General features: G+C 38.6%; 1 protein-coding gene across 2 annotated transcripts in view; it reads left to right on the top strand.

Moving 5' to 3' along the window:
• Positions 1-27,573, top strand: part of LOC145693181 (farnesol dehydrogenase-like) — a 70,359-nt gene that overhangs the window by 7,689 nt on the left and 35,097 nt on the right. For both annotated transcript variants that reach the window (XM_081768951.1, XM_081768952.1), the window contains exon 2: positions 25,412-25,580. In XM_081768951.1, coding sequence (XP_081625077.1) covers positions 25,412-25,580 — 169 coding nt within the window. The remainder of the gene's footprint in view (positions 1-25,411; positions 25,581-27,573) is intronic.

Here is a 27,573-nt window from a genome sequence, read left to right as displayed (position 1 = left end):
GCAACACTGAAAATTCTTCTCATACAGATTTTCTTATGTCAAACATCATGTTCTGTGTTGGGAATACGTTAGAGTTCATTATTTCTTGTCAATACAAAGAGGAACAAGCCAAATGCTAACAATAAGTTTTGTGTGGTTTTTGTACGAGAGGCTCTGAACTTTACAGTCCCATAACTTTTTCCCTACTGGCGGACTGCAGCTAATAATTTGGTAACTTACTAACTACCTGATGCTCTTTCAGTATATGTAACTCTTATTGCGCAATTCGAGTCTCGATATCGCGCCCCTTGCTTGTTAGTGTTGGAATATTCAAATTATTACGGGCGAAAATTCAAAAGGAATTTATTTCATTATTGCGCCAACGCATATCGTAAAACTCATCATTCTCTGTAACTATTTCAAACAACAAGAAAAGATCGTGAATTTATAGTAATTAAAGTCTTTCTTCACAACATATGTAAAATGAAAATTCATTAAAATTTCTACTAAAACGAAATAAAGGTATGCATAAAATAAGTTTTTCATTATTATTTTCTATTGTGTTAAAAATTTCCCCCATCGGGGAGGGGTAGTAAACCCGCGACTGGGGCAGGCACGGAAAGATCAAGTGTGCATGTTTCGTCTGATCAGCACCTTTTCTTCTTTTCTTTCTTCCTTTTTTTTTTTTTTAAACAACATATATATACATTGGCATCGAGATACACTGGCAACCTTGTGCGGTGACCGCCACTTCAGTGTCCCCGTACGAAGGCTACAATTTAAAGCAATGCTTTTCCTCGAGTGGAAGACACTGAGAGTTGCTCGAGACAGTTGCGCGAGGGCGGTCGGTGGCGGCAACCGTTTTAGTGGAAGCAACTGCAGTGGAAGCAAACGAAGGCAGCAATTTAAAGCAATGCTTCACAAGCAGTTGCTCCACCGAGTTGCGCCACTGCAGTGGATAAATATGAATAGGGACTTAGACATAAAAGTGATTGACAGTTTCCCACCGTTTGGGATGACACGTTATTCTACTGCCCCGCTGGAATCTCTAACCAAACAGAAGACAAGGTCGGCATTTTTTGCCCGCGGGTACGCATATTGTCTCAAAAAATACACTACTGGACTGCAATTAATCCACAAATTACACCGACATACTGAAAATGTAGTAAATAGTGATAGTCTAAGTGAAAAGTGCAAAAATTTATAAATCTTATTTCCATGTTGTGCATCGAATGCCGGATGGATAGTGCAGGTACTAATATTTTTGCAATATTCGTGAATATATGATTCATGCAAAAAAATATGTATATATTTTTAATTGCATATTACCTTGTTTATTAATTTAGGTGAGAAAGTATTGAAACCTCTCTAAGACGGACACCTCTTTATAGCGGACAGTTTTTGATTCCCCACGGGTGTCCGCTTTAGAGAGGTTTCACTGTATCATAATAGTAATAGTAATAAATATTGAGCACTACTAGTTTACGCGTGTGTCTTGAAAGCGTGGTTCCGGAAGTTCCATTCCTAATGCGGACAAACCATGAAGCAACTGCTATAGCCGGAATGAATGTACGACCACTTATCAATAATGTTGCTGATTATTGTTTTCTGAGGCATAGGTATAAGGTACTTTCTGTTAGTTTTGTATTTTTTTTTAACATCCCACTTCCTGAAAATTATGTTGAGACGTGTAATTTGAACTACATACTTAAATTCTTACTGACAATCAAACCCGCACCTCTCGAAGGCAGCGGCGCTTACCATTTAAACATGGAAGGAAATTGAAAGAAATTTACTAGGCAAAATAGGCTACATAACCAACATTAAGATCTAACATAAGCGATGTTAGTTTCATATTTAGTATAAACATTTTGCAGATTTTGGGATATAAGAGCATTCATTGGATCAGTTTTCCTATTTATATGTGACTTTTGTGTTCTGCGTCCTTCAACACTGAGGTTCGAAGGACGGGACCAACTGTTAACGCTTGAATCACGACCATATCCAGTGCAGTTGGCGGATACACAACAGGGGCGTCATTTTAGACTTTGCTTGAGGGGGGCAAGGGCGCTACGGACATAAGACTTCCACGTTTTGTACTAGTATATTTGTAGACAATCTATTAAAAGTATATGTATTCCTCAAACTTGGAGGGGGGCCAATTGCCCCCTCCTGCCCCCCTAAATGACGCCCCTGATACACAAAGCTTGCAAGATCAATCCTTATAGTATTGGCCTTCCCACACCACACTATCTCACTCTGAAGAGAGCGTAGTTACTAGTGCTGTCGAAATCGGTTTTTGAAAAAACCGAAAACCGGTTTTTGAAAAAAGTGAAATTTCATAAAACCGAAATGTCGGTTTTGAAAACCGCATTTGCGGTTTCGGTTTTGAAAACCGCATTTGCAGTTTCGGTTTTGAAAACCGCATTTGCGGTTTCGGTTTTGAAAACCGCATCTGCGGTTTCGGTTTTGAAAACCGCATCTGCGGTTTCGGTTTTGAAAACCGATTTTCTCAAAAACCGAAAACTGCAGAAGTCACAAAAATTCGAGAGCACTATTATCAAGTAACGACGAGGAAACAGCAAAGAATCTTTCCCATCTTCGGCTCACAGTTGCCAGATGGAGGGAAATTTCCCCCGACGTAGGGAAAAAATGCTCAAAATTTGCAGAGGTGAAAGAAGATATTTTTCTTAAAATGTCTTAACGTGTAGGGAAATTCTTGTTTAGTATTCTTTTACAATTGGCAGAATAAAAAAAAATAAGTTGCAGTTTCTCACAAAGAGGCACGGCTATCGTTATTGGGAAGTAAAAAGATATAGAATAAAATATGATCGGTGTTCCCTTCACGTATGAACTATTGCAGGTGTCTGGGACTTGCGATAAGAAACCAGTCAACACATGCAAAACCACAACATTCACATTTATCGGAGTGGCAACAAATCAACAATAAAATTGTGTATTGCGATCTAATTTTTATTCTTTTCTTTTTTTTAAGAAAGGGAGGTGGTGTTTTTTTGCTAACAAAAGAAAGAGTGGTAGTACTATTTAGAAACAAAGTGAAAGAGTAATGATAATATAAAAGATCTCAGTCTAAGTGGATGAGATTTCAAATTGGATTTCATGGGTTGCAGGTGTAGTGATCTTAAATAGGGATATACCTTATTTTCTATTTAGCTTAGTGTTGTCATATTATCCGATTTTTGCAGGTACCACCCGATTGTCAGGTTCTATATTCGTCCCTCGCTATCTTAATCACGAAAAACCACCCGCTTTTTGGGATTGGAGAAAAATCGGGAACTGCTACCGGCTGGTCAGAGCAGAACATTAATGCAACTGTCTACTGTCAGCAGTTGAGCCGTGTTCAAGAAAAACTCAAAACCCTGGAGCCAGCACTTCTCAATCGCTAAGGGGCTCTACCGTTACGGGACAACGCTAAGCCCCACATGATTAGAGTGACCCGGGACACCATCCTACGCCTTAAATGGGAAACACTATTGCAACCGCCATACTCCCTGGACAATGCACCGTCCAATTATCCCTGAATCATTTCTTGGACACTCACATTAGAGAACTAAAGTCCAACTCCGTAGTAAAGGTGCAAAATGCACTTGATACCTTCTTTCCTTCACGGCAAACCAAGTTCTACCGCGAAGGAATCCATGCCCATCCCGAACGTTTTCAGAAGCTCCGTTGATACTGATGGGTACTATTTTTGATCTTCCAGGTACGTCTTAGGCAGGGGTGTAGCCACGGGGCCAGGCCCCCCAAATGATTTTCTGGCCCCCCTAATGACCAGATGTTAAAACATCATCGTGAGATTACTTCGCTTCAGTCATTTAAAAATAACAATGTTTACATATAATTAATAATTTACGGTAAAATAGTATGGAAAAATAGTATTTTACCATACCGATCACAAAATAGTATGGTATTTCTTCCTTATAGCGATCCGAAAATAGTATGGTATACTTTTTGTGACAGTAGATTACACAATTTATGGCGATTTGTATTTGACAGTTTGAAGACAAACGTTTTGACAAGGTACTATAAATTCTATGAAATGAAATGAAAACTTTGAGTTTAACGTCCCACGCCTATGCCGGTTAGGCCAAAGGAGACGGTGATTATGAGAAATGAATGAAATGGTGGAATGAAGAAAGTGGGAGGAAACGGAACCCCGAGAAAACCCATGAGCACGGTTGTTTGTCCACCACAAAGTCCACACGGCGCGAGCTGGGATCGAACCAGGGACCCCAAGCACCGGAGGTGAACGCTCTACCACTGAGCCACCGCGCCCCCCACTATAAATTCTATCATAAAACAATGGTACTATACTAAATCGTAAGTACATTGTATTATTTATATGCTGTAATTAGTGTTTCAAGAAAACTTTTTATCAGATGGAAAATTTGGTGAAAAGCAACGTTTTTATTCAGTTTTTCAGTTTGGATTTCATTCGCTTTTTAAAATGCTATTTCGTGTAAAACAGGAAGTGAGATATAGCTGTTAATAAAATAATTATGTCTTTTTAGTCACGAATAATAAATAAACATTTTTTCAGAAAATCTTAAAATAAATTAAGTGCAATTTCAAAGAAAATCAGTCTTATGTATAAAAGTAACCAAGAAAGTTCTGTCGCTTTTTGCGTAGGTCTGCGATAGTTGGCCCTAACTGGCGGCCGGGTTTCGTCGAGTCGAAACATATATCTCGCGTCGGGGTGTTGAAGTACCACCGCGTAGCAGCGACCAGCGAGAACTTCGTCTTGGTCCGCACTTCTCAGATTCTTCGCGGAGAATCGTGAAGGGACCAACACGAACTGTCGCCAGTCATGTGCATGCGGTTATTATTATATATTATTTTTTGCTGACGAATTGTTCCTAAAGTGAGCTCCGAGGGTCAAGAATAACCTCTGCCTCAACATCATGACGTGAAAAATCTTGAGATAAGTGCGATAATTGTATGAATTTAGATGACAACTGTCGTCGATCATTAGAAAGTGAGTATGCGAGAACTATGAAATAAAGTAAATAGACACGCGTCATTTTGTTACAAAATTACATGGCGAACACATTTTATCTAATTCCAAACAGTTACCGTCGAATATACACGGTTAAAGGAGCACTGTGATTGACCAAATTAAAAAGATCTTAACGATTTATCCCTTTACAAGCAACGTTTCCTTCATCGCCATCGTAGCGAAGTAGGAAGAACACTTGCCTAGTAATCATAAGGTTGGTGGTTTGAGTCCCCTTCGGGGTAATTTTTTGGTACTTTTTAAAAGTGTTTTTTAGACTCACCTTAATGTAACTAAATCACACATATAGCCGATTTAACATTTTGGGGAAGTAATTTTGTGGTTCATTGGCGTTTTGTCGCATCTCTGCCGCTGGTGGCATAATTTTCAAAACGGTAGAGGGGCCACCGGGGATCGTCGCTGCGGCGCCGCCAATGTTTGGCGTGATGTCGCTAATTGCCCATTTGTGGTCCACCGACGCTTACGGCATGGGGACAATTCAGTGTGAGTGGCGAAACCATTCAGCAGCACCTTCAACTGAGGAAACACTAGAAGTTGGGTCGATGGGTCCCACATAACTTGATTCCGGGTCAAAAGCCAACGCAAGCAGACACCTGTGTTTCTTTGCTGTCTCGTCTGAGGAAGGAGCCATTTCTGGACAAGGTGTTGTCATGTGATGAGAAATGGGTCCTGTACGAAGTTCCACGGCGCCGTCATAATTGGTTAGCATCCCATGAACGGTTCCAAGACAGCCGAAACCAGTACTACACCAGAAGAAAGTCTTCCTGTGTGTTGATGAACTGCTCGTGGCATCGTGCATCGGGAACTGCTACCAGCTGGTCATCGCATCAATCCAACTGTGTACTGTCAGCAGTTGAGCCGTGTTCAAGAGAAACTCAAAACTCCCAAAGGGGTCCTTATGTTACAGGACAACGCTAAGCCCCTCGTGGCTAGGATGACCCGGGACGCCATTTTACGCCTTGGATAGGAAACACTATTGCATCCGCCATACTCCCTGGACATTGCACCGTCCGATTATCATCTGTTCCCTTCCTTGGACAATCACTTTAAAAGGATGCCAGCTCAAATCCCAAGTAGAGGTGCAAAATGCACTTGATAACTTCTTCACTTCACGGAACACCAACCTCTACCGCGATGGAATAAATGGCCTTCCAGAACGTTTGCAGAAGGTTGTCGATCTATTCTTGATCTTCCAGATACGTGTTAGGTGACATATGAATGTCCGGAGGTGGTGAGTGAGAAAGCGATAGAACTTTCTTGTTTACCTATATAGATCGGTTCTGTGTATTGAAATAGTTATGCACAAAGGTATAATGTTTGGTCGGGGGCAGTAGTTCTTGGTTAAACATAATACAAGCTATCTGTAATATAATTTATGAAATTACTATTATTATTATTATTATTATTAATAATAATAATAATAATAATAATAATAATAATAATAATAATAATAATAATAATAATAATAATAATAAGCTAAAACAGTGTTTTTAGTTTTCCGGAAGGAAACCAAAATTTTCCAGTTTTTTTCAGGCTTCAAAAACACTAGCTGTAACACATTTTTTTAAGATTGTAGCTGCCCCCTTCAAAAACGACGGGCCCCTCCTACAGAAACCTGCTGGCTACACCCCTGGTCTTAGGTGACATATCGATGTTCTAAGGTGATAGGTCAAAAAGCAACAGAACTTTCTTCGTTAATTTTATACATACTATGTAAAACTACTGTATAAGTTTTAGTATCTCGAGTTCGGGAAGTCGGAATGTCAAAATTCCTTAAGATTGGTGTTCCTCGTGCTCTACTTTACAAAATATATAAAAATCAGGTGGGGTCCAGTTTGCTTCCCTGCAATCGAAAAGTACCTTGGAAGTGTCATCAAAGAAGTAACTAAAAAAAAGTGCAAATGATCCCAGGTCAGTATTTGTAACACACAAGTTCACATCAGTACTTACGGAGTTCTAAACCGTAAGAAAGTGGGAGGAGACGGGAACAAATAAAAAAAAGTTGAAACACAGACATAAATCAATACAATTGCCTCGATCGATAGATGCTTTCACAATTGTTAAAAGGTGTAATTAAAAACATTGGTTTCGGTTTTGAAAACCGCTTTTGCGGTTTCGGTTTTGAAAACCGCTTTTGCGGTTTCGGTTTTGAAAACCGCATCTGCGGTTTTCGGTTTTCAGAAAACCGGTTTTCTCAAAAACCGAAAACCGCAAATGTCACAAAAATTCAACAGCACTAGTAGTTACAAGAGTACACTCCCGCCTCTTCTTGTAAATACCTGTTTTACATGCTGTCTCATAGTAGGAAAAGTAGAGGACTGATTAATTATTCAGAGTTTGTCAGTTTGCAGTACTGCTATTGTGTTTACATAGTATCGTGAATCAGTTGGGAAGCATATTTAAGTTAACAAGAAAATGAATAAAGGCTTAAGAATGCCGTAAATATCTTTGTTTTTTATTGCTTTCGAATTGCGAGTTCAGTGCTTCATTGGAATGATACGATTACAGGGCTGTAGTAATCTAGTAAATTATAATGACTGTACCACGTAGTGCTAATACTGCAGTTAATTGATTAATTTTAAGATTCCTTTTTACACCGAGGCTACATGAGACGAGTGCCTCTACTGGGAAACCCTGCAGAAAGCACGCGCTTTTCCCACTCTGCTACGAATACCGTAGTTATAACGTTACATATAGAGGTAACTTCATTTATATTGAGCGTGCAACTGTACCACGCATATGCAACCCAACGCAATGAGATTGCCACGAATCAACACTATTTTTTTAGTCACATAGCAGAGCACTGTGGTCAACCGTAGTCTGATACCACCGAAACTGAGCAGATTCTGGGATAAGTTCATTGTGGCTCTCTCCGATGCTAAGTTCACTGCAACGTGGATCGCAGAAATGTGTCAAGTGCGTAATTTTCGTGTTGATCGTGCCAACTGTGAATCGTATTATATAGAAATGTGTGGCATAGAGTCCTGGGCATATCAGCAGCCCGCCGCCGCCTAGAAACCGGCCGCCCGTGAAGAGCATCTCGCTGCTATTGTGTGTGTGTACTTCTGGGTATGGTGAATTCTGAAAATTCCTACAAACAGTATGCCATGGCTAATAATGTCGCACATCAGGCGACAATCAACCGCACCATCCACAGGGATTTACGCCTCACGGTCGTTCACAAGAGCAGCGTGCACTCCCTGAAACCGTGTCATGTGGCTGAGCGAAAAAGGAACTGCAGAAGGCTGTATGAACGTAATCTTGCGGGTGATCGATGGGAGTTTGTCGTTACCCTGATGAAACATGAATTTAGCTCACAGAGTGTAGCGACGTTCGTGCCATTACATATAGAATGTTGACGCCAAGGACCGAAGTACGTTCATCGACTAGTGCGCCTAGTTTCCCAAAAGGATTCGTGATTGTGGCCAATTTCTCGCACAGGGTGCAAAGTGCGTCTCCGGAAGGTGGATTAAAGCGTTAAAATTACGCTGCGTACTACTAGACTCATGTTCTGACTGAAATGCACAAGCATGAAATCCCAGCAGTATATAGACAGGGCGTGAACCAGGTTGAACTGCGCCAAGGCAAGGCATCCAGCCACAGCGAAAACATTGCTGGTCTAGCGTATCGCCGTACGGGGCGGCAAACTGAAATTTCGGTAGTTCCCTTGTCTGACATCCGTGTCAAGAGTCCCAATAGACTATTGTGCTTTTCGGACTCCTTATGGGGCACCTGTCCCAGCGTCAAGTCCCCACCATCTCCGGCCTATGGAGAACCTATAAAGAGGAGTGGAATGCAATATCCATGGTCCAGCTGCAACGCAGTTTCCTGCAATGGAAATTCCGATGTCCGGCAATGGTCAGTGGAGGTGGCCTGCAGGTCCAACACAATTGATGGTGGAAACAAGGCATTTCCTAAATAAGTGGCACATTCAAATTCAGCTCAATATAAATGAATCAACCTCTGTAAGTATGTAAAGGGGACATAGTGACTCAGAAGTAAAGCGCTCATCTCTGGTGAAAGAGATCCCTGATCCGATCCAGGCTATGTGAGTCTGTGGTGGATAACATTGGTTCGTGGGCTTTCTTGGAATTCTTCCATTTCCTTCCACATGCTCATTCAATAAACTGTTTTATAATATCGTTCATTTTGATGAATCAACCCCAGGGGCGTCATTTAGAGAGGGCAGGGAGGGGCATTGGCCCCCCTAAGTTTGAGATTTATATAATTTAATCAATAGAATAGTAGTAAATCAGTGAAAAACGCGAAATTTTACTTATATCAAGGGATCTTGCCCCCCAAAGCCAAGTCTGAAATGACGCTACTGATAAACCCTCTCCTTTAGCCTACAGGGTAGAACCGTGTGGTGTAAAACCACATATTTGATTTCATTCGTTTCAATAATGTTGCAGGTCAATTCTGAGCACAGGGATAGCAGATTATTTAACGAACTGTAAACATTGAATTCTTGGTAATAATTTATATATAAATGAAAATAATCTCTCTATCTATATAAATAAATAAAAATGAAAGTGGCTATGTTTGTGACTTAATAACTCTTTAGCCACCCGACCGATCTCAATCAAATTTTGAACACAGATGAGGTTCGGGCCTCGGATCATTTTTATCATTTCACTTTGATGGTGCAGCTTAGAGGAGGGGGAGATATTTAAAAATCGGAAAATGGCCGGTATTAGTGTCGAATCCATAGTTTTTGGAGTCACTGAGATAAGCATTGACGATGCCGTTTAAATGCAAATTTATCCCCGCAACATAGGGTTGAGGGAGGGGGAGGTATATAAAAATGATCGAAATGACCGATATCAGGGAGCGATTCAGTAATAGTAAAAAGTGGCTGACTAACGGAACATATTACTAATTTTTCTTACTTTAACTCTGCGAAGCGGGTAATTGAAACTGGGATTGTAATATAAATAAATCGGTATGTGAGAGAACGTCAGTCCGTCAGTCATTATTTTAACGACTATCATTTTTATTGCATTTAAGGAATCTGCGTGGATAAGATTTACCATTTACGGACTAAGCGTGTTTTTCTTATTCACTTTGAATATTATTCCAACTCCAACTTCCAAATGAGGATATTTCCAACACCATTCAGGGCATAGTTATCCAGGCATGCAGTAGCGTAAGTGGAGACATCTATTAGCTTCAAGCAGCCAAATAAAAGAGCAAGTAGCGACATCTATCAGCATAAGTGTCTAGGTTTAGCGTATCGTTTGCTGTTTGATGTTAGTATTATTAATGACACAGCTAATGTAATTAATTTCCTAACATCATTAGAGCATAATGGCACAGCAGGAACTTGTTTCAGTACCAAAACGGAGTTATAAAATGTTCCATTCACTATAAACACTGGTTGTGTATTTCTAATCATATAAATATCTCTTCATATCTTCTGTCTCACCCCCTGTTTTATCCTGAGATTCGTCTTCCTCCAAAAAAAAAAAAAAAAAAAAACACTCATCTTCAGACGGCGTTCTACCCTTTCTAATAATAGGTCTAGTAGTTATGTCACAGTTTTTCAAATTTAACCAAGTGAGAAAAATAAAGGGAATATATACAAAAAGAAAAAAGAATAAAAAAGATTGGTAATACGATGACAGTTAAAGGAATATTTGAAGGGTAAGGGGAAAAAACAAGGAATGTCCATGTGTGTGCTTTATGAGGTTCTTTGTCCTATCTGTTGGTGTCTCTTGGTACTATTTGACTGTATATACCATGCATCCGTAGATGTAGAAATGTCCAAGAAAAAGGGCAAAAGATTTGACTAACCCTATTCATTTTATACGCAGTTTTCAATATTAAAACGCTGTTTTCTCGAAAATGCAGTTTTGTGACATTTCTTCTTTTTTTCCCTTACCCTTCATTTGTATTTGACAAGAGGGCTTTAAAACTATATTTCGGACATTTTACTCATAAATGTATTCAATGTAAGATTCAATTTCATGCTTTAATGCCTATAATGATATATTCTTTTTATATATATATCACTTTCCGCTCTAGAAGCGCAAGCTGTTGGATCGTAAATGATCTGCTTTAATGTTTGAGTGTTGCCAACTGAGAAAAAAACAATACAAGAGACTCCGCACAATCTCTGTGGAAACTGAGTTTCGGTTGGAAGTGCTTGAAACTGTGATACATGGCCTATTATGATTCAGAAAAAGTCTCAATGGGCACAACCACCAGTCACTGACCGCTTGGCCACTACGAGGTCATTTTTTAGAAAACAACCGAAGATAACGATGTTCTTGATTTCGGTGGAATTGCTTAAAATCGTGATGTGTTGTAGTAGATATTGTGGTCCTGAGAAAAAGTCTCAATGGACGCAACCACCAATTACGGACCATTCGGCATATTTTATTGAAAACAGCCGAGTATAGCGATATTCTGAATTTCGGTGAAAATGAATAAAACTGTGATAAATTGTAGGTCCTGTGATCCTGAAAATACTGTTGTGGCTACCGAGCAACTGTAGAATAGTTGAAGAGCATTTATTTGGATTCTGCAGATTCAGCCCGTGTCGGATATCCTGACTGAGGTTTTCCTTTGTTCCACAAGGTGAATATCGGGATGTTACCTGTGCTTAAGTGTTGTTGGCCGCTACTCTCCCCAGGTTGTGTTATCACTTAGGTACGTACGTCATCCCTTTTAGTGGCGAGCTTACTTGAAAGTTGCAAATCTGTGCAAGAATATATAAATGTTAATTGTTGTTAATATCATAGTTGCCGTGGCTCTCTACTGTCTGGAGTGCAGTCACACTAAGTTTGCACTGTGAAGACAGGTGGATTCAATCTCTTTTGCAAACCTATGACTGACGTTTTCCAGTTCTTTTTCACAGACGAATGCCCTGATAGTCTCAGATCAGTGTTCGCCAGAATTGTTGTACCCTTTACTTGAAACATGCATACATCACAGTCGCCAAAGGAGTGTAAAAGTACCAATGAAACGTCGGTGTAATCATCATACTTTCAATGAAAACGATCCTTTGCTAGTGAAATATACACATACTGTGTATATGTTTCCGTTATGGGCATTAAGGCAAACTGACCTCTGTCCTGTCGGCCGACGTCGGGCAAAAATAACGAAATGTCAAACGATATTGAAAGATACTTGTCCCATATCGATCGAGGTAGTACATGTGCTACTAGGGATTGCCTATGTCCTGGAAAATGTCAAAATGGATCAGTAAGGGCCATTGTAGTATAGGTACCACGCTTTCATTTCGCTGACGGGACTCAGGAAAATTCTTCCGATCTTCCTTATTATGCACCAAAGCTCGACCAAATGAGCTACAGCTATTTGTATGTTTTCCCTTTGTATTTGCACCTGTTCGTTGTTTATAAATGTTTGCAGTTTTTTCATATTATATTCTTGTGGTAAATTTTATACTTTAGTCTTGTGGTTGATTTTATTCGTGATTTTTTTCAAAAAAAAAAAAAAAAAAAGTTTTCCTGTTTGAGAAACAAAGATTAACAACTTTATATTTCCTGAAGCTACTTATGAAAAGACAAGGGTTTGTGTACTCATCGGATGACTTTTTTTTTAGACGGTTTTATCAAAAACTATTCAAGCCATTTTGTTCAAATATCGTAAACAAATATTTCACTAAGAAAAAACTATAATGTGGGGTAAGTAGTTTCTTTTGAAGATCTCCACAATGTATAATTTGTTATTGGGGTAACTTTTGGCACATGAGCTTCCGCCAGGAATCGAACCCGTGTCTCCCACACCAAAGGCATCTGGGTCTACTTAGGCGTGGGAGACCCGGCAGGAGTTATTTTAATTCCGATCTCACGTTAAGCTGTGTGCCCACGTCTCATATAACCTCGCTGCTGAAAGGGATTCAGAAATCTAAATCTTGTTTTTAGATGGTTTCCTCAAAATCTCGTGAGCCGATTTTGTTTATAATCTCATAAACAACCATGTAGTGTGGTGTGAGTAGTTTCTTCTGAAGATATCCACAAGGGTAGTTTATTTTTGATGAATTTTTCAGTCAATTAAAAAAAAAAAACAGTATGGCACAAGTCATTTCCAGTGAGAAACCAGCAGGGAATAGTTTAACCTTGGGGTAAGTTTTGTTTCAAGTTTTCTGAAAACGCCCTTTATAATATTTTGTTAATATATCGTAAACGTTTTAGTAGGAATTACAACATAACTTGATTTAATTTATTAAATGGAAAAGAGAAAGTTTTTAGTGCGATTGTCCGTATCTTTTATTTCATTTCCCTTTAAATATGTTTTAAATAGATTTTGTTGATATCATTAATTAAATAGGCCTAGTTATCAATAGTAAAGACTATTATACTTACTTAATCTAGTCTGATCTAACTTATCTCTATCTTAAGTTACTAAGTTAGTAAGGTAGTATTAAGAGCCCCCCACATTTATCTTTCCAGGTTAAGAATAATACAGTTTGATATTTGGAGCGAAAGAAATTGTGGCGAAAATAATAATAATAATAAAAAAAACCTAAAACGTTGGTTAAAAAAAATTAATAGTTCCATTAACGCTACTAAAATCCTGAATTATTTAAGTTACTTCAATAAATAGAATTTCATTATAGGAAGTTTCTCAGGAATCAATGCGTAACATGAGTGTTAGTTTTTGTACGGGTTTATAAACGTTTTTCGAAATAATCATTATTATTATTATAGTAGCTAGCTTGAGTGAAGTATATAAATAAAATTACTTTACTATTCGTACAAAATCTCAGTAATTGATGTGGAGCTATTTAAAACTTTTAATGACTTGCGCCACCCAAACGTGTTTATGCTTCTTCCAAACTGTTAAGGCTAGTTAGGGGCTGCATTCTGCCGCTGGGCGTTCTGTTATCAAGTCATTAATACAAGGATAATTTACAGTACGATGTCAATAAATACTTACACGTGCACAAAAGCATCAATGAATGCAGATCAGTAATGCCAACCTGAAATATTATAAAGTCCTTTCTCGCAAGTTAAAACTTCTCTTTTTGCTTTTGAATTTCCTGTGTTATACAAATTACAAAAAATTATAAAATACTGTGACATGTTACTCACGTTTCTTTATCTTCCATATCTCTGATATAATTTATAAATAACTGTTTCCATAGTCGAATTTTGTGTATTTTATCAGAAATGCAATATATCTATCACGCCTTTCAGTCATTAACTTTTTCGGAGCATAACGATAGGAGAAGATCTTTGTTTTTCACATGTTTCGTGTGAAACATTACCTTCTTTCGTTCGCTTTTCTTTAAGAGGGGATGTCCGTGTTTGGAGTCAAAGTTTTCGATTTTTGAAAAGTATCATTTTCAGAATCTAAGGTCTTTGAAGTTTCATAGCTGGAAAGTTTCATGTTTGTACGACATCAGGTTCCCTTCGAGAAATGCAAATTATTGTATACTTCCATTGTATTTTCAGGTTTAAACATCTATTTATTCATGTGATGTTCATTCCAGGTTGTTTTTGATTATCTCACTCTTCTGTAATAATGTAGTAGATATATTTTTGCTTTACTGTTCTGCGTTCACAGTTCTTTGTTTTCTGTACTAGTCTGCGTTGGTAAAATTAGCGCGCACGGAATTCTCAAAATTGCATTTTTGGATATACATGTACCATTTTCTCACAAACTATTAGTGCCAAAGTAGCCAAATTTCGCACAAATCTTACATATATGCACCTCTATTTACTGAACTAGAATTAGGCTATAACATAATTTCTTTATTTCTCTCAATTACTCTTTGGTGAATATATTTGGGGAGCGCGGTGGTTCAGTGGTAGAGCGTTCACCTCCGGTGCTTGGGGTCCCTGGTTCGATCCGCGCCGTGTGGACTTTGTGGTGGACAAACACCGTGCTCGTCGGTTTTCTCGGGGTTCTCCCGTTTCCTCCCACTTTCATCATTCCACCATTTTATTCATTTCTCATAATCACCGTCTCCTTTAGCCTAACCGGCACAACCATGGGATGTAAAACTCAAAGATTTCATTTCTTTGGTGGGGCCGCAGTGGCTCAGTGGTAGAGCGTTCACCTTTGGTGCTTGGGGTCCAGGGTTCAAACCCTGCTTCCACCACGGGAACTTTGTGATGGACTAACACCGTGTGCGTGGGTTTTCTCGGAGTAGTTCTCCCACTTTCTTCATTCCACCATTTCATTCATTTCTCATCGTCGTCTCCTTTAGCCTAACCGGCATAACCGTGGGACGTAAAACTTATAGATTTCATTTCATTTCTTTGGTGAATATAAAAAATGACATTATTAAAATTCTTCGAATGTTTTTAAAAAATAATTATTGGTTTTGTATGTGACCTAGAAAAATAATCCTAGTTCGGTAACATTACCAGCTAATGTAGGGTACGCGGTATAAAAATTAAACGAGTCCCGTCAGTACTTTCCAACAAAAAGGTACAAACACTTTTAGAGCTGTGCTAAAAGTTTAAGACCATGTCATTTGCGTGAAAGGCAAGATAGAGGGAAAAAAATTAACACAGAGATGCTGAACTTCTATACGCATCTACCGACTAAAAATTAAACTTTTGGAAGCAATAGCAAACCGTGCGTTGGCATATTTCTCGTAAGTCGCCAAAACACAGACATCCCCCCTTAACATCAGATTGCAATTTGTGTTCTTTGGTGCTTTTGAAAATCGTACGTGATTAAATCGTTTCCGCACTAGCATACGAAATTTATCATTTCGGGAGGGGGTCTGGAAGAGGTTTGAAGGAAATGTACGATTTGCGTTTTAAATTTATAATCAGATAAGCTTGGATATAAATGAAACATACAGGGTATTAGGAATTTAAATCAACTTTGAGGAACATTTTGCAAAAATTCGCTTTGGAGGTAACATAAATTAGGATGCATGCAAATTTCATTTTTTTTTTCTTTTGCTTAACAAATGTCCTGAAGTTTAGCTCTATATGAAAAACGAGGAGCTCGTAATTTAAATTATATTTATCTATACTAAATGTCTTTACATAAATTTATGGCAATAAAAATAGATCTACTTTAAACATTTATTATTACAGATAATGTAAAGTTGATTGTAGAGAAATACACTGAAAGCCATAATTGAGAAGCTCTGTGAATGAATGCTTTTTTCTTTTTTTCTTCAGAAAGTGAGAAGAGCTCTTGCTTAGACCAATTTTTTCTGAGAATAGTAAAACTATTTTCTGGATGGAATTTTGCATAATAAAGCAGTAAAATTGCCTGAATTTTAAAGTAATTAACTAGAAATCCTTCAACAATTTCCTGACATATTTTCTTATCAATTTATAGTGTACAATAGTTTTAATTACGTTTGTGCTGATATAAGTTTATATTGCTTTTTTTATTATGTCGGATGTAAAATGATGATAATAAATTAACAACGAATCTGAAAATATGCCTTTTAAGTGTCATTAAAAAAATATGTGTCAGGGAAGTTTTCAAGTGTATGTGGTTTATGATATACTTATTTCCTCAAGGTCATGTATATTATCACTATTACAAAGATTATGTGCGAATATTTGAGTAAAAATGCTGAATCTTGTAAATTATCTTGTATTAATTTTACAAGAACAACACCTTACTTGGAAATAATGGGAGAGACTTTCCGCAAATGAAACCTGTTTTAATAATTCCACTAAGCAATCGTAGCAGGCCGAAAGAAATGTTAAAAATCAAATAAATATATGACTAATTAATTATTGAATGATAAAGTGGGAGGAACTGCGAAGTAAACCAACACATATATTGTAACCTGCTAAATCTAATGATTGAAAATAAGGGGACCGCGGTGGCTCAGTGGTAGAGCGTTCACCTCTGGTGCATGGGGTCTTTGGTTCGATCCCAGCTCGCGCTAAGTGACCCTGGTAGCAAAGACAACTTGAAAACCGCTTGCTGTAAGCTTGAATTGCAAGTCGACCAAGCTTGCATCCAGCTTGATTGGAAAACCTGCAAGCATGCCGCAAGCTGGATTCCAGTAACCAAGTTACATGGAGACAATATTGCATTCGGTATTCCATTCAAGCTTGACGCAAGCGTTTTACAAGTCAACAGCCAATGAACGGCCAGTGATGTTCTGCAAAGGGTCTAAAGCATGGCTTGCAAGAAAAAGCAGATTGTGTGAAAGCATGCGTTTCAAGTGCAAGCGTAGAAAGCCAAAATCCAAGCACGCGCCAGCTGACCGAAAGCTTTCTTGCTATTAGAGCATTGTGGTGGACAAACACCGTGTGCATGGGTTTCTCGGTGTTCTCCCGTTTCATCTCACCTCATTCCAATTTTATTCATTTCTCATCATCACCGTCTCCTTTAGTCTAACAGGTATAATCGTGGGACGTAAAACTTAAAATCTCATTTCATTTTTGAAAATGAATGTAATCTTGTTTGTGATCACATCATGACCGAATGACTCAAACGATTGACACAAAATTTTAAACAGTTAATACCTAAATCGAACTGAGTTATTTTAATCATCATTCCCTTTCATTAAGATGCGAAGTAAGGGAAGTAGTGGGAGTTCAAAATTTCAAACCCAAACAATGAGTTAACTAAGCTTTTTATGGATACACGTTATAAAATTGATTCCATTGTTTCTAACGTAGACGTTCAATATAAATAACACACTATCCAGGGCAGGCCCTATGCGATTTTCCGCCTCTTCCTTTATTCAGAAAAAACAAATCTTGAAGGCCTCGATTTTAAGTATGCTACCCCATGAACAACAGAGGGAGGGGGGAAAAAGCATTCGCACTCAGACAAGCCTAAACACTACAAATTCAATCTCGTTGTGTCTGTTTTTTTTTTCTTTCTTTAAATAATAATAATGTTATGTTATTGAAATATAAAGCAAACACACCAGCAGAGGAAAGATGGTAATCCTTTCTATGGAATTCAACATCGAGCTTCAATTTCAATATATCAGTGTGCAATTCCAGTGCAACTAGCTCTTTTATCTTTATACACGGGCCGTAGTGGCTTATTGGTAGAGCGTTCACCTCTAGTGCATGAGGTTCCTGTTCGATCCCAGCTCGCGCCTAGTGAACCTTGTGGTGTGCGTGGGTTTCTCGGGGTTCTCCCATTTCCTCCCACCTTTCTTCATTCCACTATTTCATTCATATCTCATCATCAACCTAGCCGAAACAATTGTGAGACTTAAAGCTCAAAGATTTCATTTTTCATTTCTTTATTTCTTGATTTTCTTTCTACATCTCTTAAAAAATTAAGAAAAAATTGTTTCCACCTTCAATAATGAGCTTGTTTAACAAAGACAGGACTAGTTTTCATATCAAAACTGCAATAACTAACTAAATGGAACAGCTGTTCGCTACTATTCGAGAATTGAGTTCTTGTATTTAACAACAATCAAGCATGCTGGGATTTGTTTGACCATTTGCTTTAGCATTGTCCATGTGACCCTAAACTAATGCGACCTAAATATGATTTATGAATGTAGTATTCAAATATAAAAGGTCAGCTGAGTAAATTTAACTACCATCATCATGAAATCTGTGTCATATTTATTTTAAATAATATAGTTATGACACATTTTGGCGCCCCTCGAAACTTGCAGCCCCGTGCAAATGCACAATCTTAGGGAGGAAAACCAGATATGCTAATTCCAATGGTTTGCTTGGAAGAGCACAAAGAGGGAATGACAGGAAAGATTAGATAACGAGGGAAAAGAAGTAAACATATTTATCACGTGTATTGAGCGGAGTTATCAGTTCTCACCATTTCATTTCAACTGATATACAGATTCAAAGGTGCAAAAACTGCTAGATTAAGACTCTCAGAGGCCCTTTAGTGCCCCCATATATATGCAGTTCAAAATCAAAACAATAATAAACCGTGAAATAAAATTGTAATTATCGAAATCAAATAAAACTCTCAGCATGAAAGAAAAAAATGTTTATTTTTGTATACTTTTACTTTATTTATATCAGGTTGTCTAAAAAGCATTGAGCCTTTGGAGATCAAAATTGAAAACACATTAAATTCTGATTTGGAAATAACATTATGAAACCACATATACGCTATTTTTTCGATGACCTTCTGTCTCAGTTCCGGCAACCATCAGTCGGTAAGCGGTTAGCGTACGCGCCCCTGGCGGGGAAGATCCGTGCTCGATTCCCGGTGGGAGCGCATGTAGTTTGGATTCCACCTTAAAGTGTACATCCATGTCTCATATAGTGTCGCTGCTAAAAGGGACGCTAAACTGAAAATCAAATGAAGTCAAAACATGGTAACATCATAATCCCGTCGCTATAGAACTCCTGTAGCTTCTGGTAAAAAAAAAAAAAAAAAAAAAAAAAAAAAAAAAGTGACATGAAGTTTTCACAGTCCGCTTTTGAAACTAACTTAATACAATTCAGGAAGTTCAGCAGAGACCGAAACAATGATAGCCTCAAGATAATAGGTCCGGGCTATACAGCGGATGCTGAAAACCTCCCACCCGAATTCATTCTTTTTCTTATGGGTCATTAAAAAATGTGCCCGGTGTGCCGTTGTTAACGTGATATACAACACCCTTTCTATTGACCATGTTGTGAGTTCCATTGGCCCTCATACCGTGAGTTGAATGCGAATGGAGATAAGGCGACGATCAATTGTTGATGTGGGTACATCCAACATACTACCTGCTTGCGGCAGTTTAGTTATACCTTGAACGTGCGTAAGGACAGAGTGAACACGGGACATCCACAAAGCGTCACAAGGGCGTGTATGCTGTACAAGTTCAAACTGGAGTCAAACGCCGCTGCAGCGTGGCGGAAGATATGCCAGGCCTTTGGTGAGGGTGTCGTGACTACACAGATAGTGCAACGGTGGTTTAATAAGTTTAAGGACGGTGACGAAACACTCGAAGACCATCACGTGTACAAAATGATCTTCAGGCAGCAATTGAGGCAAACAGTGGCCAGACATGTGAGGAAAGAGATTACAATTCAGTGTGAGTGGAGAAACCATTCGGTAGCACCTCTATCAACTTGGAAAGCACTACAAGTTGGGTCGATGGGTCTGATATAATTTGACTCCGGGCCAGAAGGCAACGCGAGTAGACACTTGTGTATCTTTGCTATCTCGTCTGAAGAAGGAGCCATTTCTGAACAGGGTGTTGACATGAGTTGCTACTGTATGAAGCTCCACGGCGCCGTCATCATTGGTTAGCATCCCATGAACCGTTTCCAAAACAACCGAAACCAGCACTGCACCAGAACAAGATCTTCCTGTGTGTTTGGTGGATTGCTCGTGGCATCGCGCATCAGGAACTGCTACTAGCTGGTCAGAACATCAATGCAAGTATGTACTGTCAGCAGTTTAGCCGTGTTTAAGAAAAACTCAAAACTCTGGAGCCAAGACTTCCGAATCGCAAAGGAGTCCTATTACAGGACAATGCTAAGCTCCACGTGGCTAGAATGACCCGGGGCACCATTCTACGCCTTGGATGGGAAACTATTGCATCCGCCATACTCCCCGGGCATTGCTCCGTTCGATTATCACCTGTTCCATTCCTTGGTCAATCACGTTAAAGGCTTCCAGTTCAAATCTCTAGTGGAGGTGCAAAATCCACTTGATACCTTCTTCGCTTCACGGCTCACCAAGTTCTACCGCGATAGAATCCATGGCGTTCCAGAAACGTTGGCAGGTCATCGATGCTGATGGGGAATATTTTTTATCTTCCTGGTAGGTGACATATCGATTTTCGAATGTGGCGGGTGAAAAAGCAACATAACTTTCTTGATTACCTTTATAGCACTCTGTTCAACTCTGTAATGAATAATGATCTTAAGAAAGGTACTTCTGATAATTATGGCAAAATTCGCTATAACAATTAAGTAGAACATTCTACAAATGGTGATCAGAAAAATGGAAACACCTGTAGTTGGCAACACGTCAGATGTATGGGTTGGCAGCTGTGTCGTGGCGCCCGCAGCGCCGGACCGCTGGTGGTGGTGTGTTAGGTCGGTCTCCATACTACGTCAGGCGCAGTGGAACAGCAGTGTCCAGTGGCTGCAGCAGACGGAGGTAGGGTAAAATGGGAGACCTCTCAGATTTTCAAAGAGGGCAAATTGTTGGTGCGCGGTTATGTGGAGTGAGTGTGACGGCAGTGGCTACTGTGTTAGGTGTGTTGCGTGGGACAGTGTCAAAGGTGATGACGGCCTACACAACACACGGGAAAACCACATCGGGGAAGCGGAACAGTGGGCGGAAGAAAATTATGAGTGACAGGTCACGCCGGGTATTAAAGCGCATTGTCACTCTGAACCGTCGTGCCACTGCGGAACAAGTGATGGAGGAACTCAATCAGCACCTTTCCCACCCTGTTCCGACAAGCACATTCCGCCGCGAATTACATGACATGAACTTACGGGGTCGTGATGCACGGGCCAAACCGCTCATCAGGGACCATAATTCTTTCGCAAGCCGCAAATGGTGCCGCGACCATGCAACTTGGACCGTTGAGGACTGGAAACGTGTGATATGGTCGGATGAGTCATCCTTCACCCTATTCTCAACCACGGGCCGTGTTTGTGTGTGGAGAACGCCCAAAGAAGCTTATGATCTGCAGTGTCTCCGCCCAACTGTGAAACATGGCGGCGGCTCGGTGATGCTGTGGGCCGCCATATCATGGTTTTCATTGGGACCTGTGGTCACACTTAGCGAACGAATCACTGCCAACGATTATGTCGCAATTTTAGGAGGCCACTTGCATCCTATGGTCCGGATGTTGTTCCCGGACAATGACGCCATCTTCCAGGAAGATAACGCACCCATTCACACAGCTGGCGTTGTTGCAGCGTGGTTTGAGGAACATCGGGATGAAGTTCAACACCTCCCCTGGCCCGCCCAATCCTCAGATCTCAACATAATTGAACATCTGTGGTCCGTCTTGGAAACACGACTCCGGCGACGATTTCCACCTCCATCCTCTCTCACAGAACTGGCCGATGCCCTGCACGAGGAATGGTGTAAAATTCCACTTGCTACTATTCACAACCCCTATGCCTCCATCCCACGTCGCATCAAGGCTGTTCTGAAGGCGAAAGGTGGCCCGACACCTTATTAATCTGGTAGGTTGCAATTTCGTTCAGGTGTTTCCATTTTTCTGATCACCATCTGTAGATTTTTGGTTAAAACTAGACGTGTTATTAGGAACATATTTGTTGAAGGAAAGGACATCTGTTTGCAAGAAGCTGGCGCCGGGTAGTATTGTCTGATTTTAGAAAGAGTAGGAACAGAATATGTTTTGTGTCGGTTAGATGCTCACCCAGGGATTTTTGTTGGGAGGAGTCCAAAGTTTGCGGGAATGTCCAATAATACAAGACACTAAGTTTATGTAGTGTCGAAGGTCGAAAAAAAATAATTAGTTTTTAGGTACTGTCGCCTTCATTCTCTTGAAAAATAATGAAACTTTGTTGTTTTTGTCAGAAAAACAGATTAGTATGGTCAAGGTTTTAGTCTACATCAACTATTTTTCTGCTAAACAAATATATTTTATTAAGAAAGTGTACAATTGGTTTTCGAGTTACGACGTTTAGTGGGGGGGGGGGGGGTAGACCCGGTTCATCCCCTGTGTGGATGCAGCCCTGATGTCGGTGATAGCTTCGTTGAAAAAGGTTGGAATTATTTACAAGAATGCACTGAATGTTCTATCTAGGTAACATTGAACTGCAAACAAATTTGTCAAAAAATTATTAAAGCAGTATGTAGTTGATCCTCCTTGCGCTTAGCTGAACTATGACCAACAACCTTATCATCGATTTTCTCTCAACGGCCCACTTCATTTCAAGTAATACAGAGTGCCCGTCGGCCATCTTGAATTTGTATGAAAAGTATATGCTGTATATTAAAGGCGCATAATGCTGCAATAAAATATTTTTGTCTCGGGTGGTTTGCAACTGTGACATCTCGTGGGGTCCTAGATATTCTTTCAGTGGTCCAGCAAAATTGCGCACAGTCGTAAAACTGTTCTCATTTTGTTTATGCACAATTTTCTTTTCTCTTTACATAGTCTACTTTCGTCACTTTTTCCCTGCTAAATGACCCAACAGACATATTCCTTGCAGAGCATCAGTTCTACATTAGCACAGAATAACAGTCCTAACTAAAATACAGGCCCTTAACTTGTTTCTGCAATGTTGCAACCTGCTATTGACACTATTTCCAGTCACGTATATTTCACACAAGATTTAGTATTGTGCTTTTTTTTTTTTTTTTTTTTTTAAGTGAATTTACTGACATTTGCTCTGTGATAATATACGCAACTCGTGGGATTCAAATGGAAAGGAGTGTTGTCAATCATGCACGATTTTCATTAGATTTTACTAACCTACACACGGTGCATTAGGAAATGCAGGGCGCAAAATTTCCTGTCTCCAGTTCGCCATTTGCGACTAGAAATTTAGAGCTGGCGGCCAGTAAAAATAGTTTCTGCGTAAACGCACAGGACTGCGCAGTTTGTTTCACATGAAAATAATTGTGATTGAGTGAGAAAATAATTGTTAGTGATATGAATTGTCTAATTGAAATTGATTATCCTGAATCTGTCTGGTTTTGAAATTTTATGCCCTGATGTAATCTCTTCTTCTGTCAAACCAAAGGCCGGGAGGGAAGAGGGAGACCTCTCATAATCTGTATGGCGACCATCATTTTTGGATTGGCGAGTGCGTCTGACTTGCATTGCGCCCTGTAAATGCCATATCTTCCTCCACATAAAAATGACAAGTTTGTTTGTACAGGCTTGTAGAACAATGTTGTGTGTAACAGTGTAAGCTAGGGTTGCCAACTGGCCGGTTTTTCACCGGCCTGGCCGGAAATATTGCTGTTATTTTGATTAGAGCCGGTGACCGGTACGAACTTCTTACCAGCCCCTTTATGACCGGTTTCTTTCAAATTTGTATCGAGATCGAAGCAATTTCATTAGGTCGAAGTATAGATTTAAAAAGTAACGTTCATTCTGTAAATGCAAAACTGTCACGTTTCACCATCTGTCAACGATTAATATATTTTGTTCATCGTTTTAGATAATTTTAAAGAGATGACAGGGGCTGTATCAAGGAAAATTTGAAATTTACTTGTAAGGAATTGTATACATTTATTGAAAGTGAAAAAGGACATTTTAATGCAATTTCCTATAGTTTAATGCAATCTCCTATAGTTGTAAAGAATAAATGTCATTTTTCAAATCAAAAATTGTCACGTAAGGATTAATATAACGTACCGGTGGCGTATTTAAGAGGGATAGCTTCCGGGCTTAAGTCCCCCGAAATTTTATTTACTATATTAAAGTAAATGAAATATCTTGCAGAATGTTCACATTTCCAGGATTAAAGTTAGCAACCCTCCCCCCCAAAACAAAATTGTAAATACGCCATTGTACCGTACTTTTCTTCAGTTTCGATAATTTTAAAGAAGTGGCAGTAATTGTTAAATACAGTGAAATGACCAATGCCAATTTCAGTTTCTCATTTATTGCACAATGTATCTATTAAGCTTATTAGTGAATGTACTAATAAGCAAAATACAGGTGCTATTTTCATGAAACAAGTAAATCTACGGATAGAAACTTTAATGTAATATAGGCCTATTCGAAACTCATCTACAATGGCTTGGATAAAATTTATTTAGAGGTTTAACGATTTTGATAAATAATATATGCGTGTATATATAATAGATTTAAAAATATTTCGAACCTTAAATGCCGTGTGAACTTTATAATGGGCAGTGAGAACAAGTTCTCTCGAGATATTTCCATATCCCTTTATTTTATTTTCATCAATAAATCGTAGTTCATTGATAAATATCACCGTGCCTTGGGCTCATAGAATATATGATCTAAGTAGTTTGTACAACTTACTGTTTAGTGTTGTTGTAAATAGTGAGTTGGTAACTATGAGAATAACACTTAAGAACTTCTTTTCTAATCATTTAATTCAACAGCAAACTCATAAAAGCGTGAAATTACACATTAAACGCCTTAAACATATTCATTAGAATTCTGTAATCTACTGATATGCAGAAAACAATCTCAAATTATATGTTGCTTGTAAATACATTTTATGTTCTGTAGGTGTAAGGATAATAAACTGTCTCGGTTTGCCGGGGCAGTTCCGGCTTTAACCCTCTTAGTTCGGCCTGCTACAAATGACAAACTCCTGAAACGGAAATGCAGCTTTTCATATCAGCAGCAAGATTGTATTAAATTATATGCAGTATGGACTATCTTACTTCCATTATCATGTTAAGATCATTAATGCATTATTCTAATAAAATTGTTCATCTTTACATGCGAACGAAAACTTTAATTTGTACCCAATACGCATAGCTAATGTGAAAGGTAGATTAGTATATATATATACCCTGATCAGTTTTATTATGATATATTATAATAAGTGCTTTAATATGTGATTATTACAGGAGGAGAGCGAAAAGCTGAAGGGGGAGAAAGGAAAACTTCATGCTATAAAATGCGATTTAATGAAAGAAGATGAGATCCTCTCAATGTTCGATTGGATCAAGAAAAATCTCGGAGGAGTTGATGTCCTTGTAAACAATGCTGGCATCGTCAAGCATGGACTACTTACTGGTTAGTAGCTTAAATATTCAAGACAAGAAAATTCTTTAAGTATTTCAGTTGGCATTCAGAGAACAATAAACGTGGGAATAAATGAGCTAAAATAAGACCATTTGCTCAACTTCATATTACGTTAACTAAGATGGCAGGACTAGTTGGTGATATTTACAGCGAGTTCATACTTCTCATTCAATATCTTTTATATAATTAAATGATTTAAACTGTTTTATGTGTATTTTTGTTTTCTTTAAGAATAAGATTATTTTAAAAAAGGAAAATACAATGAGCTATATTAGTACACTGAACATCCAGTTGTATAAAATTGAGCGTATATTTATTCGGTGGCAATCCAGGTATGCTGTTAATATAAATTCAAAACAATATGCAAGTTACAAATAAATAAATAATAATAATAATAAAAAAGATAATCCAAATTTCCTACACTATATAGAGAAATTGGTAGTATCCACATTTCCCACACTGTATATTTCTTTGTTTTATCACAGTAAATTATTTAATCTGAAGTTTCCATATGTAATATTGACAGGAATTGGAAGATTTGAAAGGTTAGAATAATAATTAGGTTACTCTAATGAGCACTAGCTCACATGAAGGGACTGAATTCTACTATTGTATAATAGTTTTCATATTTTTATGTCCATATCTTTACCTTACGCTTTCATTTTATAATTTAAGGATGTTTTGGGAAATATTGTACTACTGTAAAAAGGTTAATGGTAGAAAGTAAATATACCCATCATCTACATTGAGTGTCGAAGTCTCGAAAGGAGTACCACAAGGATCCATGTTAGGACCCCTTTTATTTGGTTGGACTGACTTGGTTAAAAATTTGGGCCATATTTAATCAGCATTATATGCTGATGTAGATATCCTTATTAGTAAAGACTCAGTAGATAAAGTGGGACAGCTCACTGTAGATACAACAACACAACTTATTAGCTGGTTAAATACAAATTAACTATGAATATAGGAAAAAAACAGAATCATAAAATTCTGATTCCCGGGACAAACAAGTGACTTGGTACCAGAAACTATAAATTCTATTGTAGTAAACCAATCAGACTCGATATTTTTTTTAAGAGTACACGTTAATAAAGATTTAACGTGGAATACTCATATTAAGAACATTCATAAAAACTCAATTCATTGTGCTTTGTATTTCGTGGGCTTTAAGGTAGCTTATGTAAGGAAGTTATCTTACATAAACTATCTTAAATTAATAACTATAATTGTATAATTATACAGGGTTAGCCTAAAAGAAATAGACAACTTTAGTGGTCCCCCAAATGAAGAGTTTTAATGACATGGTGACATAACTTACGTGAGTTGTAGGGTACGTCTGGAAGTTTTTGTGGTAAAACTACAGATGTTCTATGTGTGATCCTTTGGTTACACGAGAAACATCTAGTCTGTAGTCCAATTCTTCTAAACACGCATCAAAGTCTGACTGTCCACTAATGCAACAGCATCTCTGATTCGTTCTTTCAGTTTCGTCAGACTCTGAGGGAGGGGGGGGACATACACTTTATCTTTTATGAAACCCCATAGAAAGTAATCACACGGTGTGAGGTCTGGACTTCGTGGTGACCATTGAGTCATAGCCATGTTCTCATCAGTTGAACGGCCAATCCACCGCCTAGGAAGAGCTTCGTCAAGGTAACCCCTTACATCGGAATGCCAGTATGCTGGGGCTCCATCCTGCACAAATATAAAATCGTCACTATCTTCTTAGAGTTGTGGCATCAACCAAAGTTGCAACACGTCCAGGTACGTTCTTCCAGTAACGGTTTCTTCTTGGAAAAAGAACGGTCCATACACCTTTTTGGGCGATACAGCACAAAACACGTTAACCTTTGGAGAGTCCATAATCTGCTCCACAATCTCGTGAGGGTTTTCACTTCCTCACATACACACGTTATGTTTGTTTACGACACCACTAATGTGAAAGATTGATTCATCCCCAAATGTAAGCAGCTGAAGGAAG

This window comes from Thermobia domestica, chromosome 8 (genome assembly GCF_964235325.1).
Source record: "Thermobia domestica chromosome 8, izTheDome1.hap1.1, whole genome shotgun sequence".
Lineage (NCBI taxonomy): Eukaryota > Metazoa > Arthropoda > Insecta > Zygentoma > Lepismatidae > Thermobia > Thermobia domestica.
This window is presented reverse-complemented; position numbering and strand designations above follow the sequence as displayed.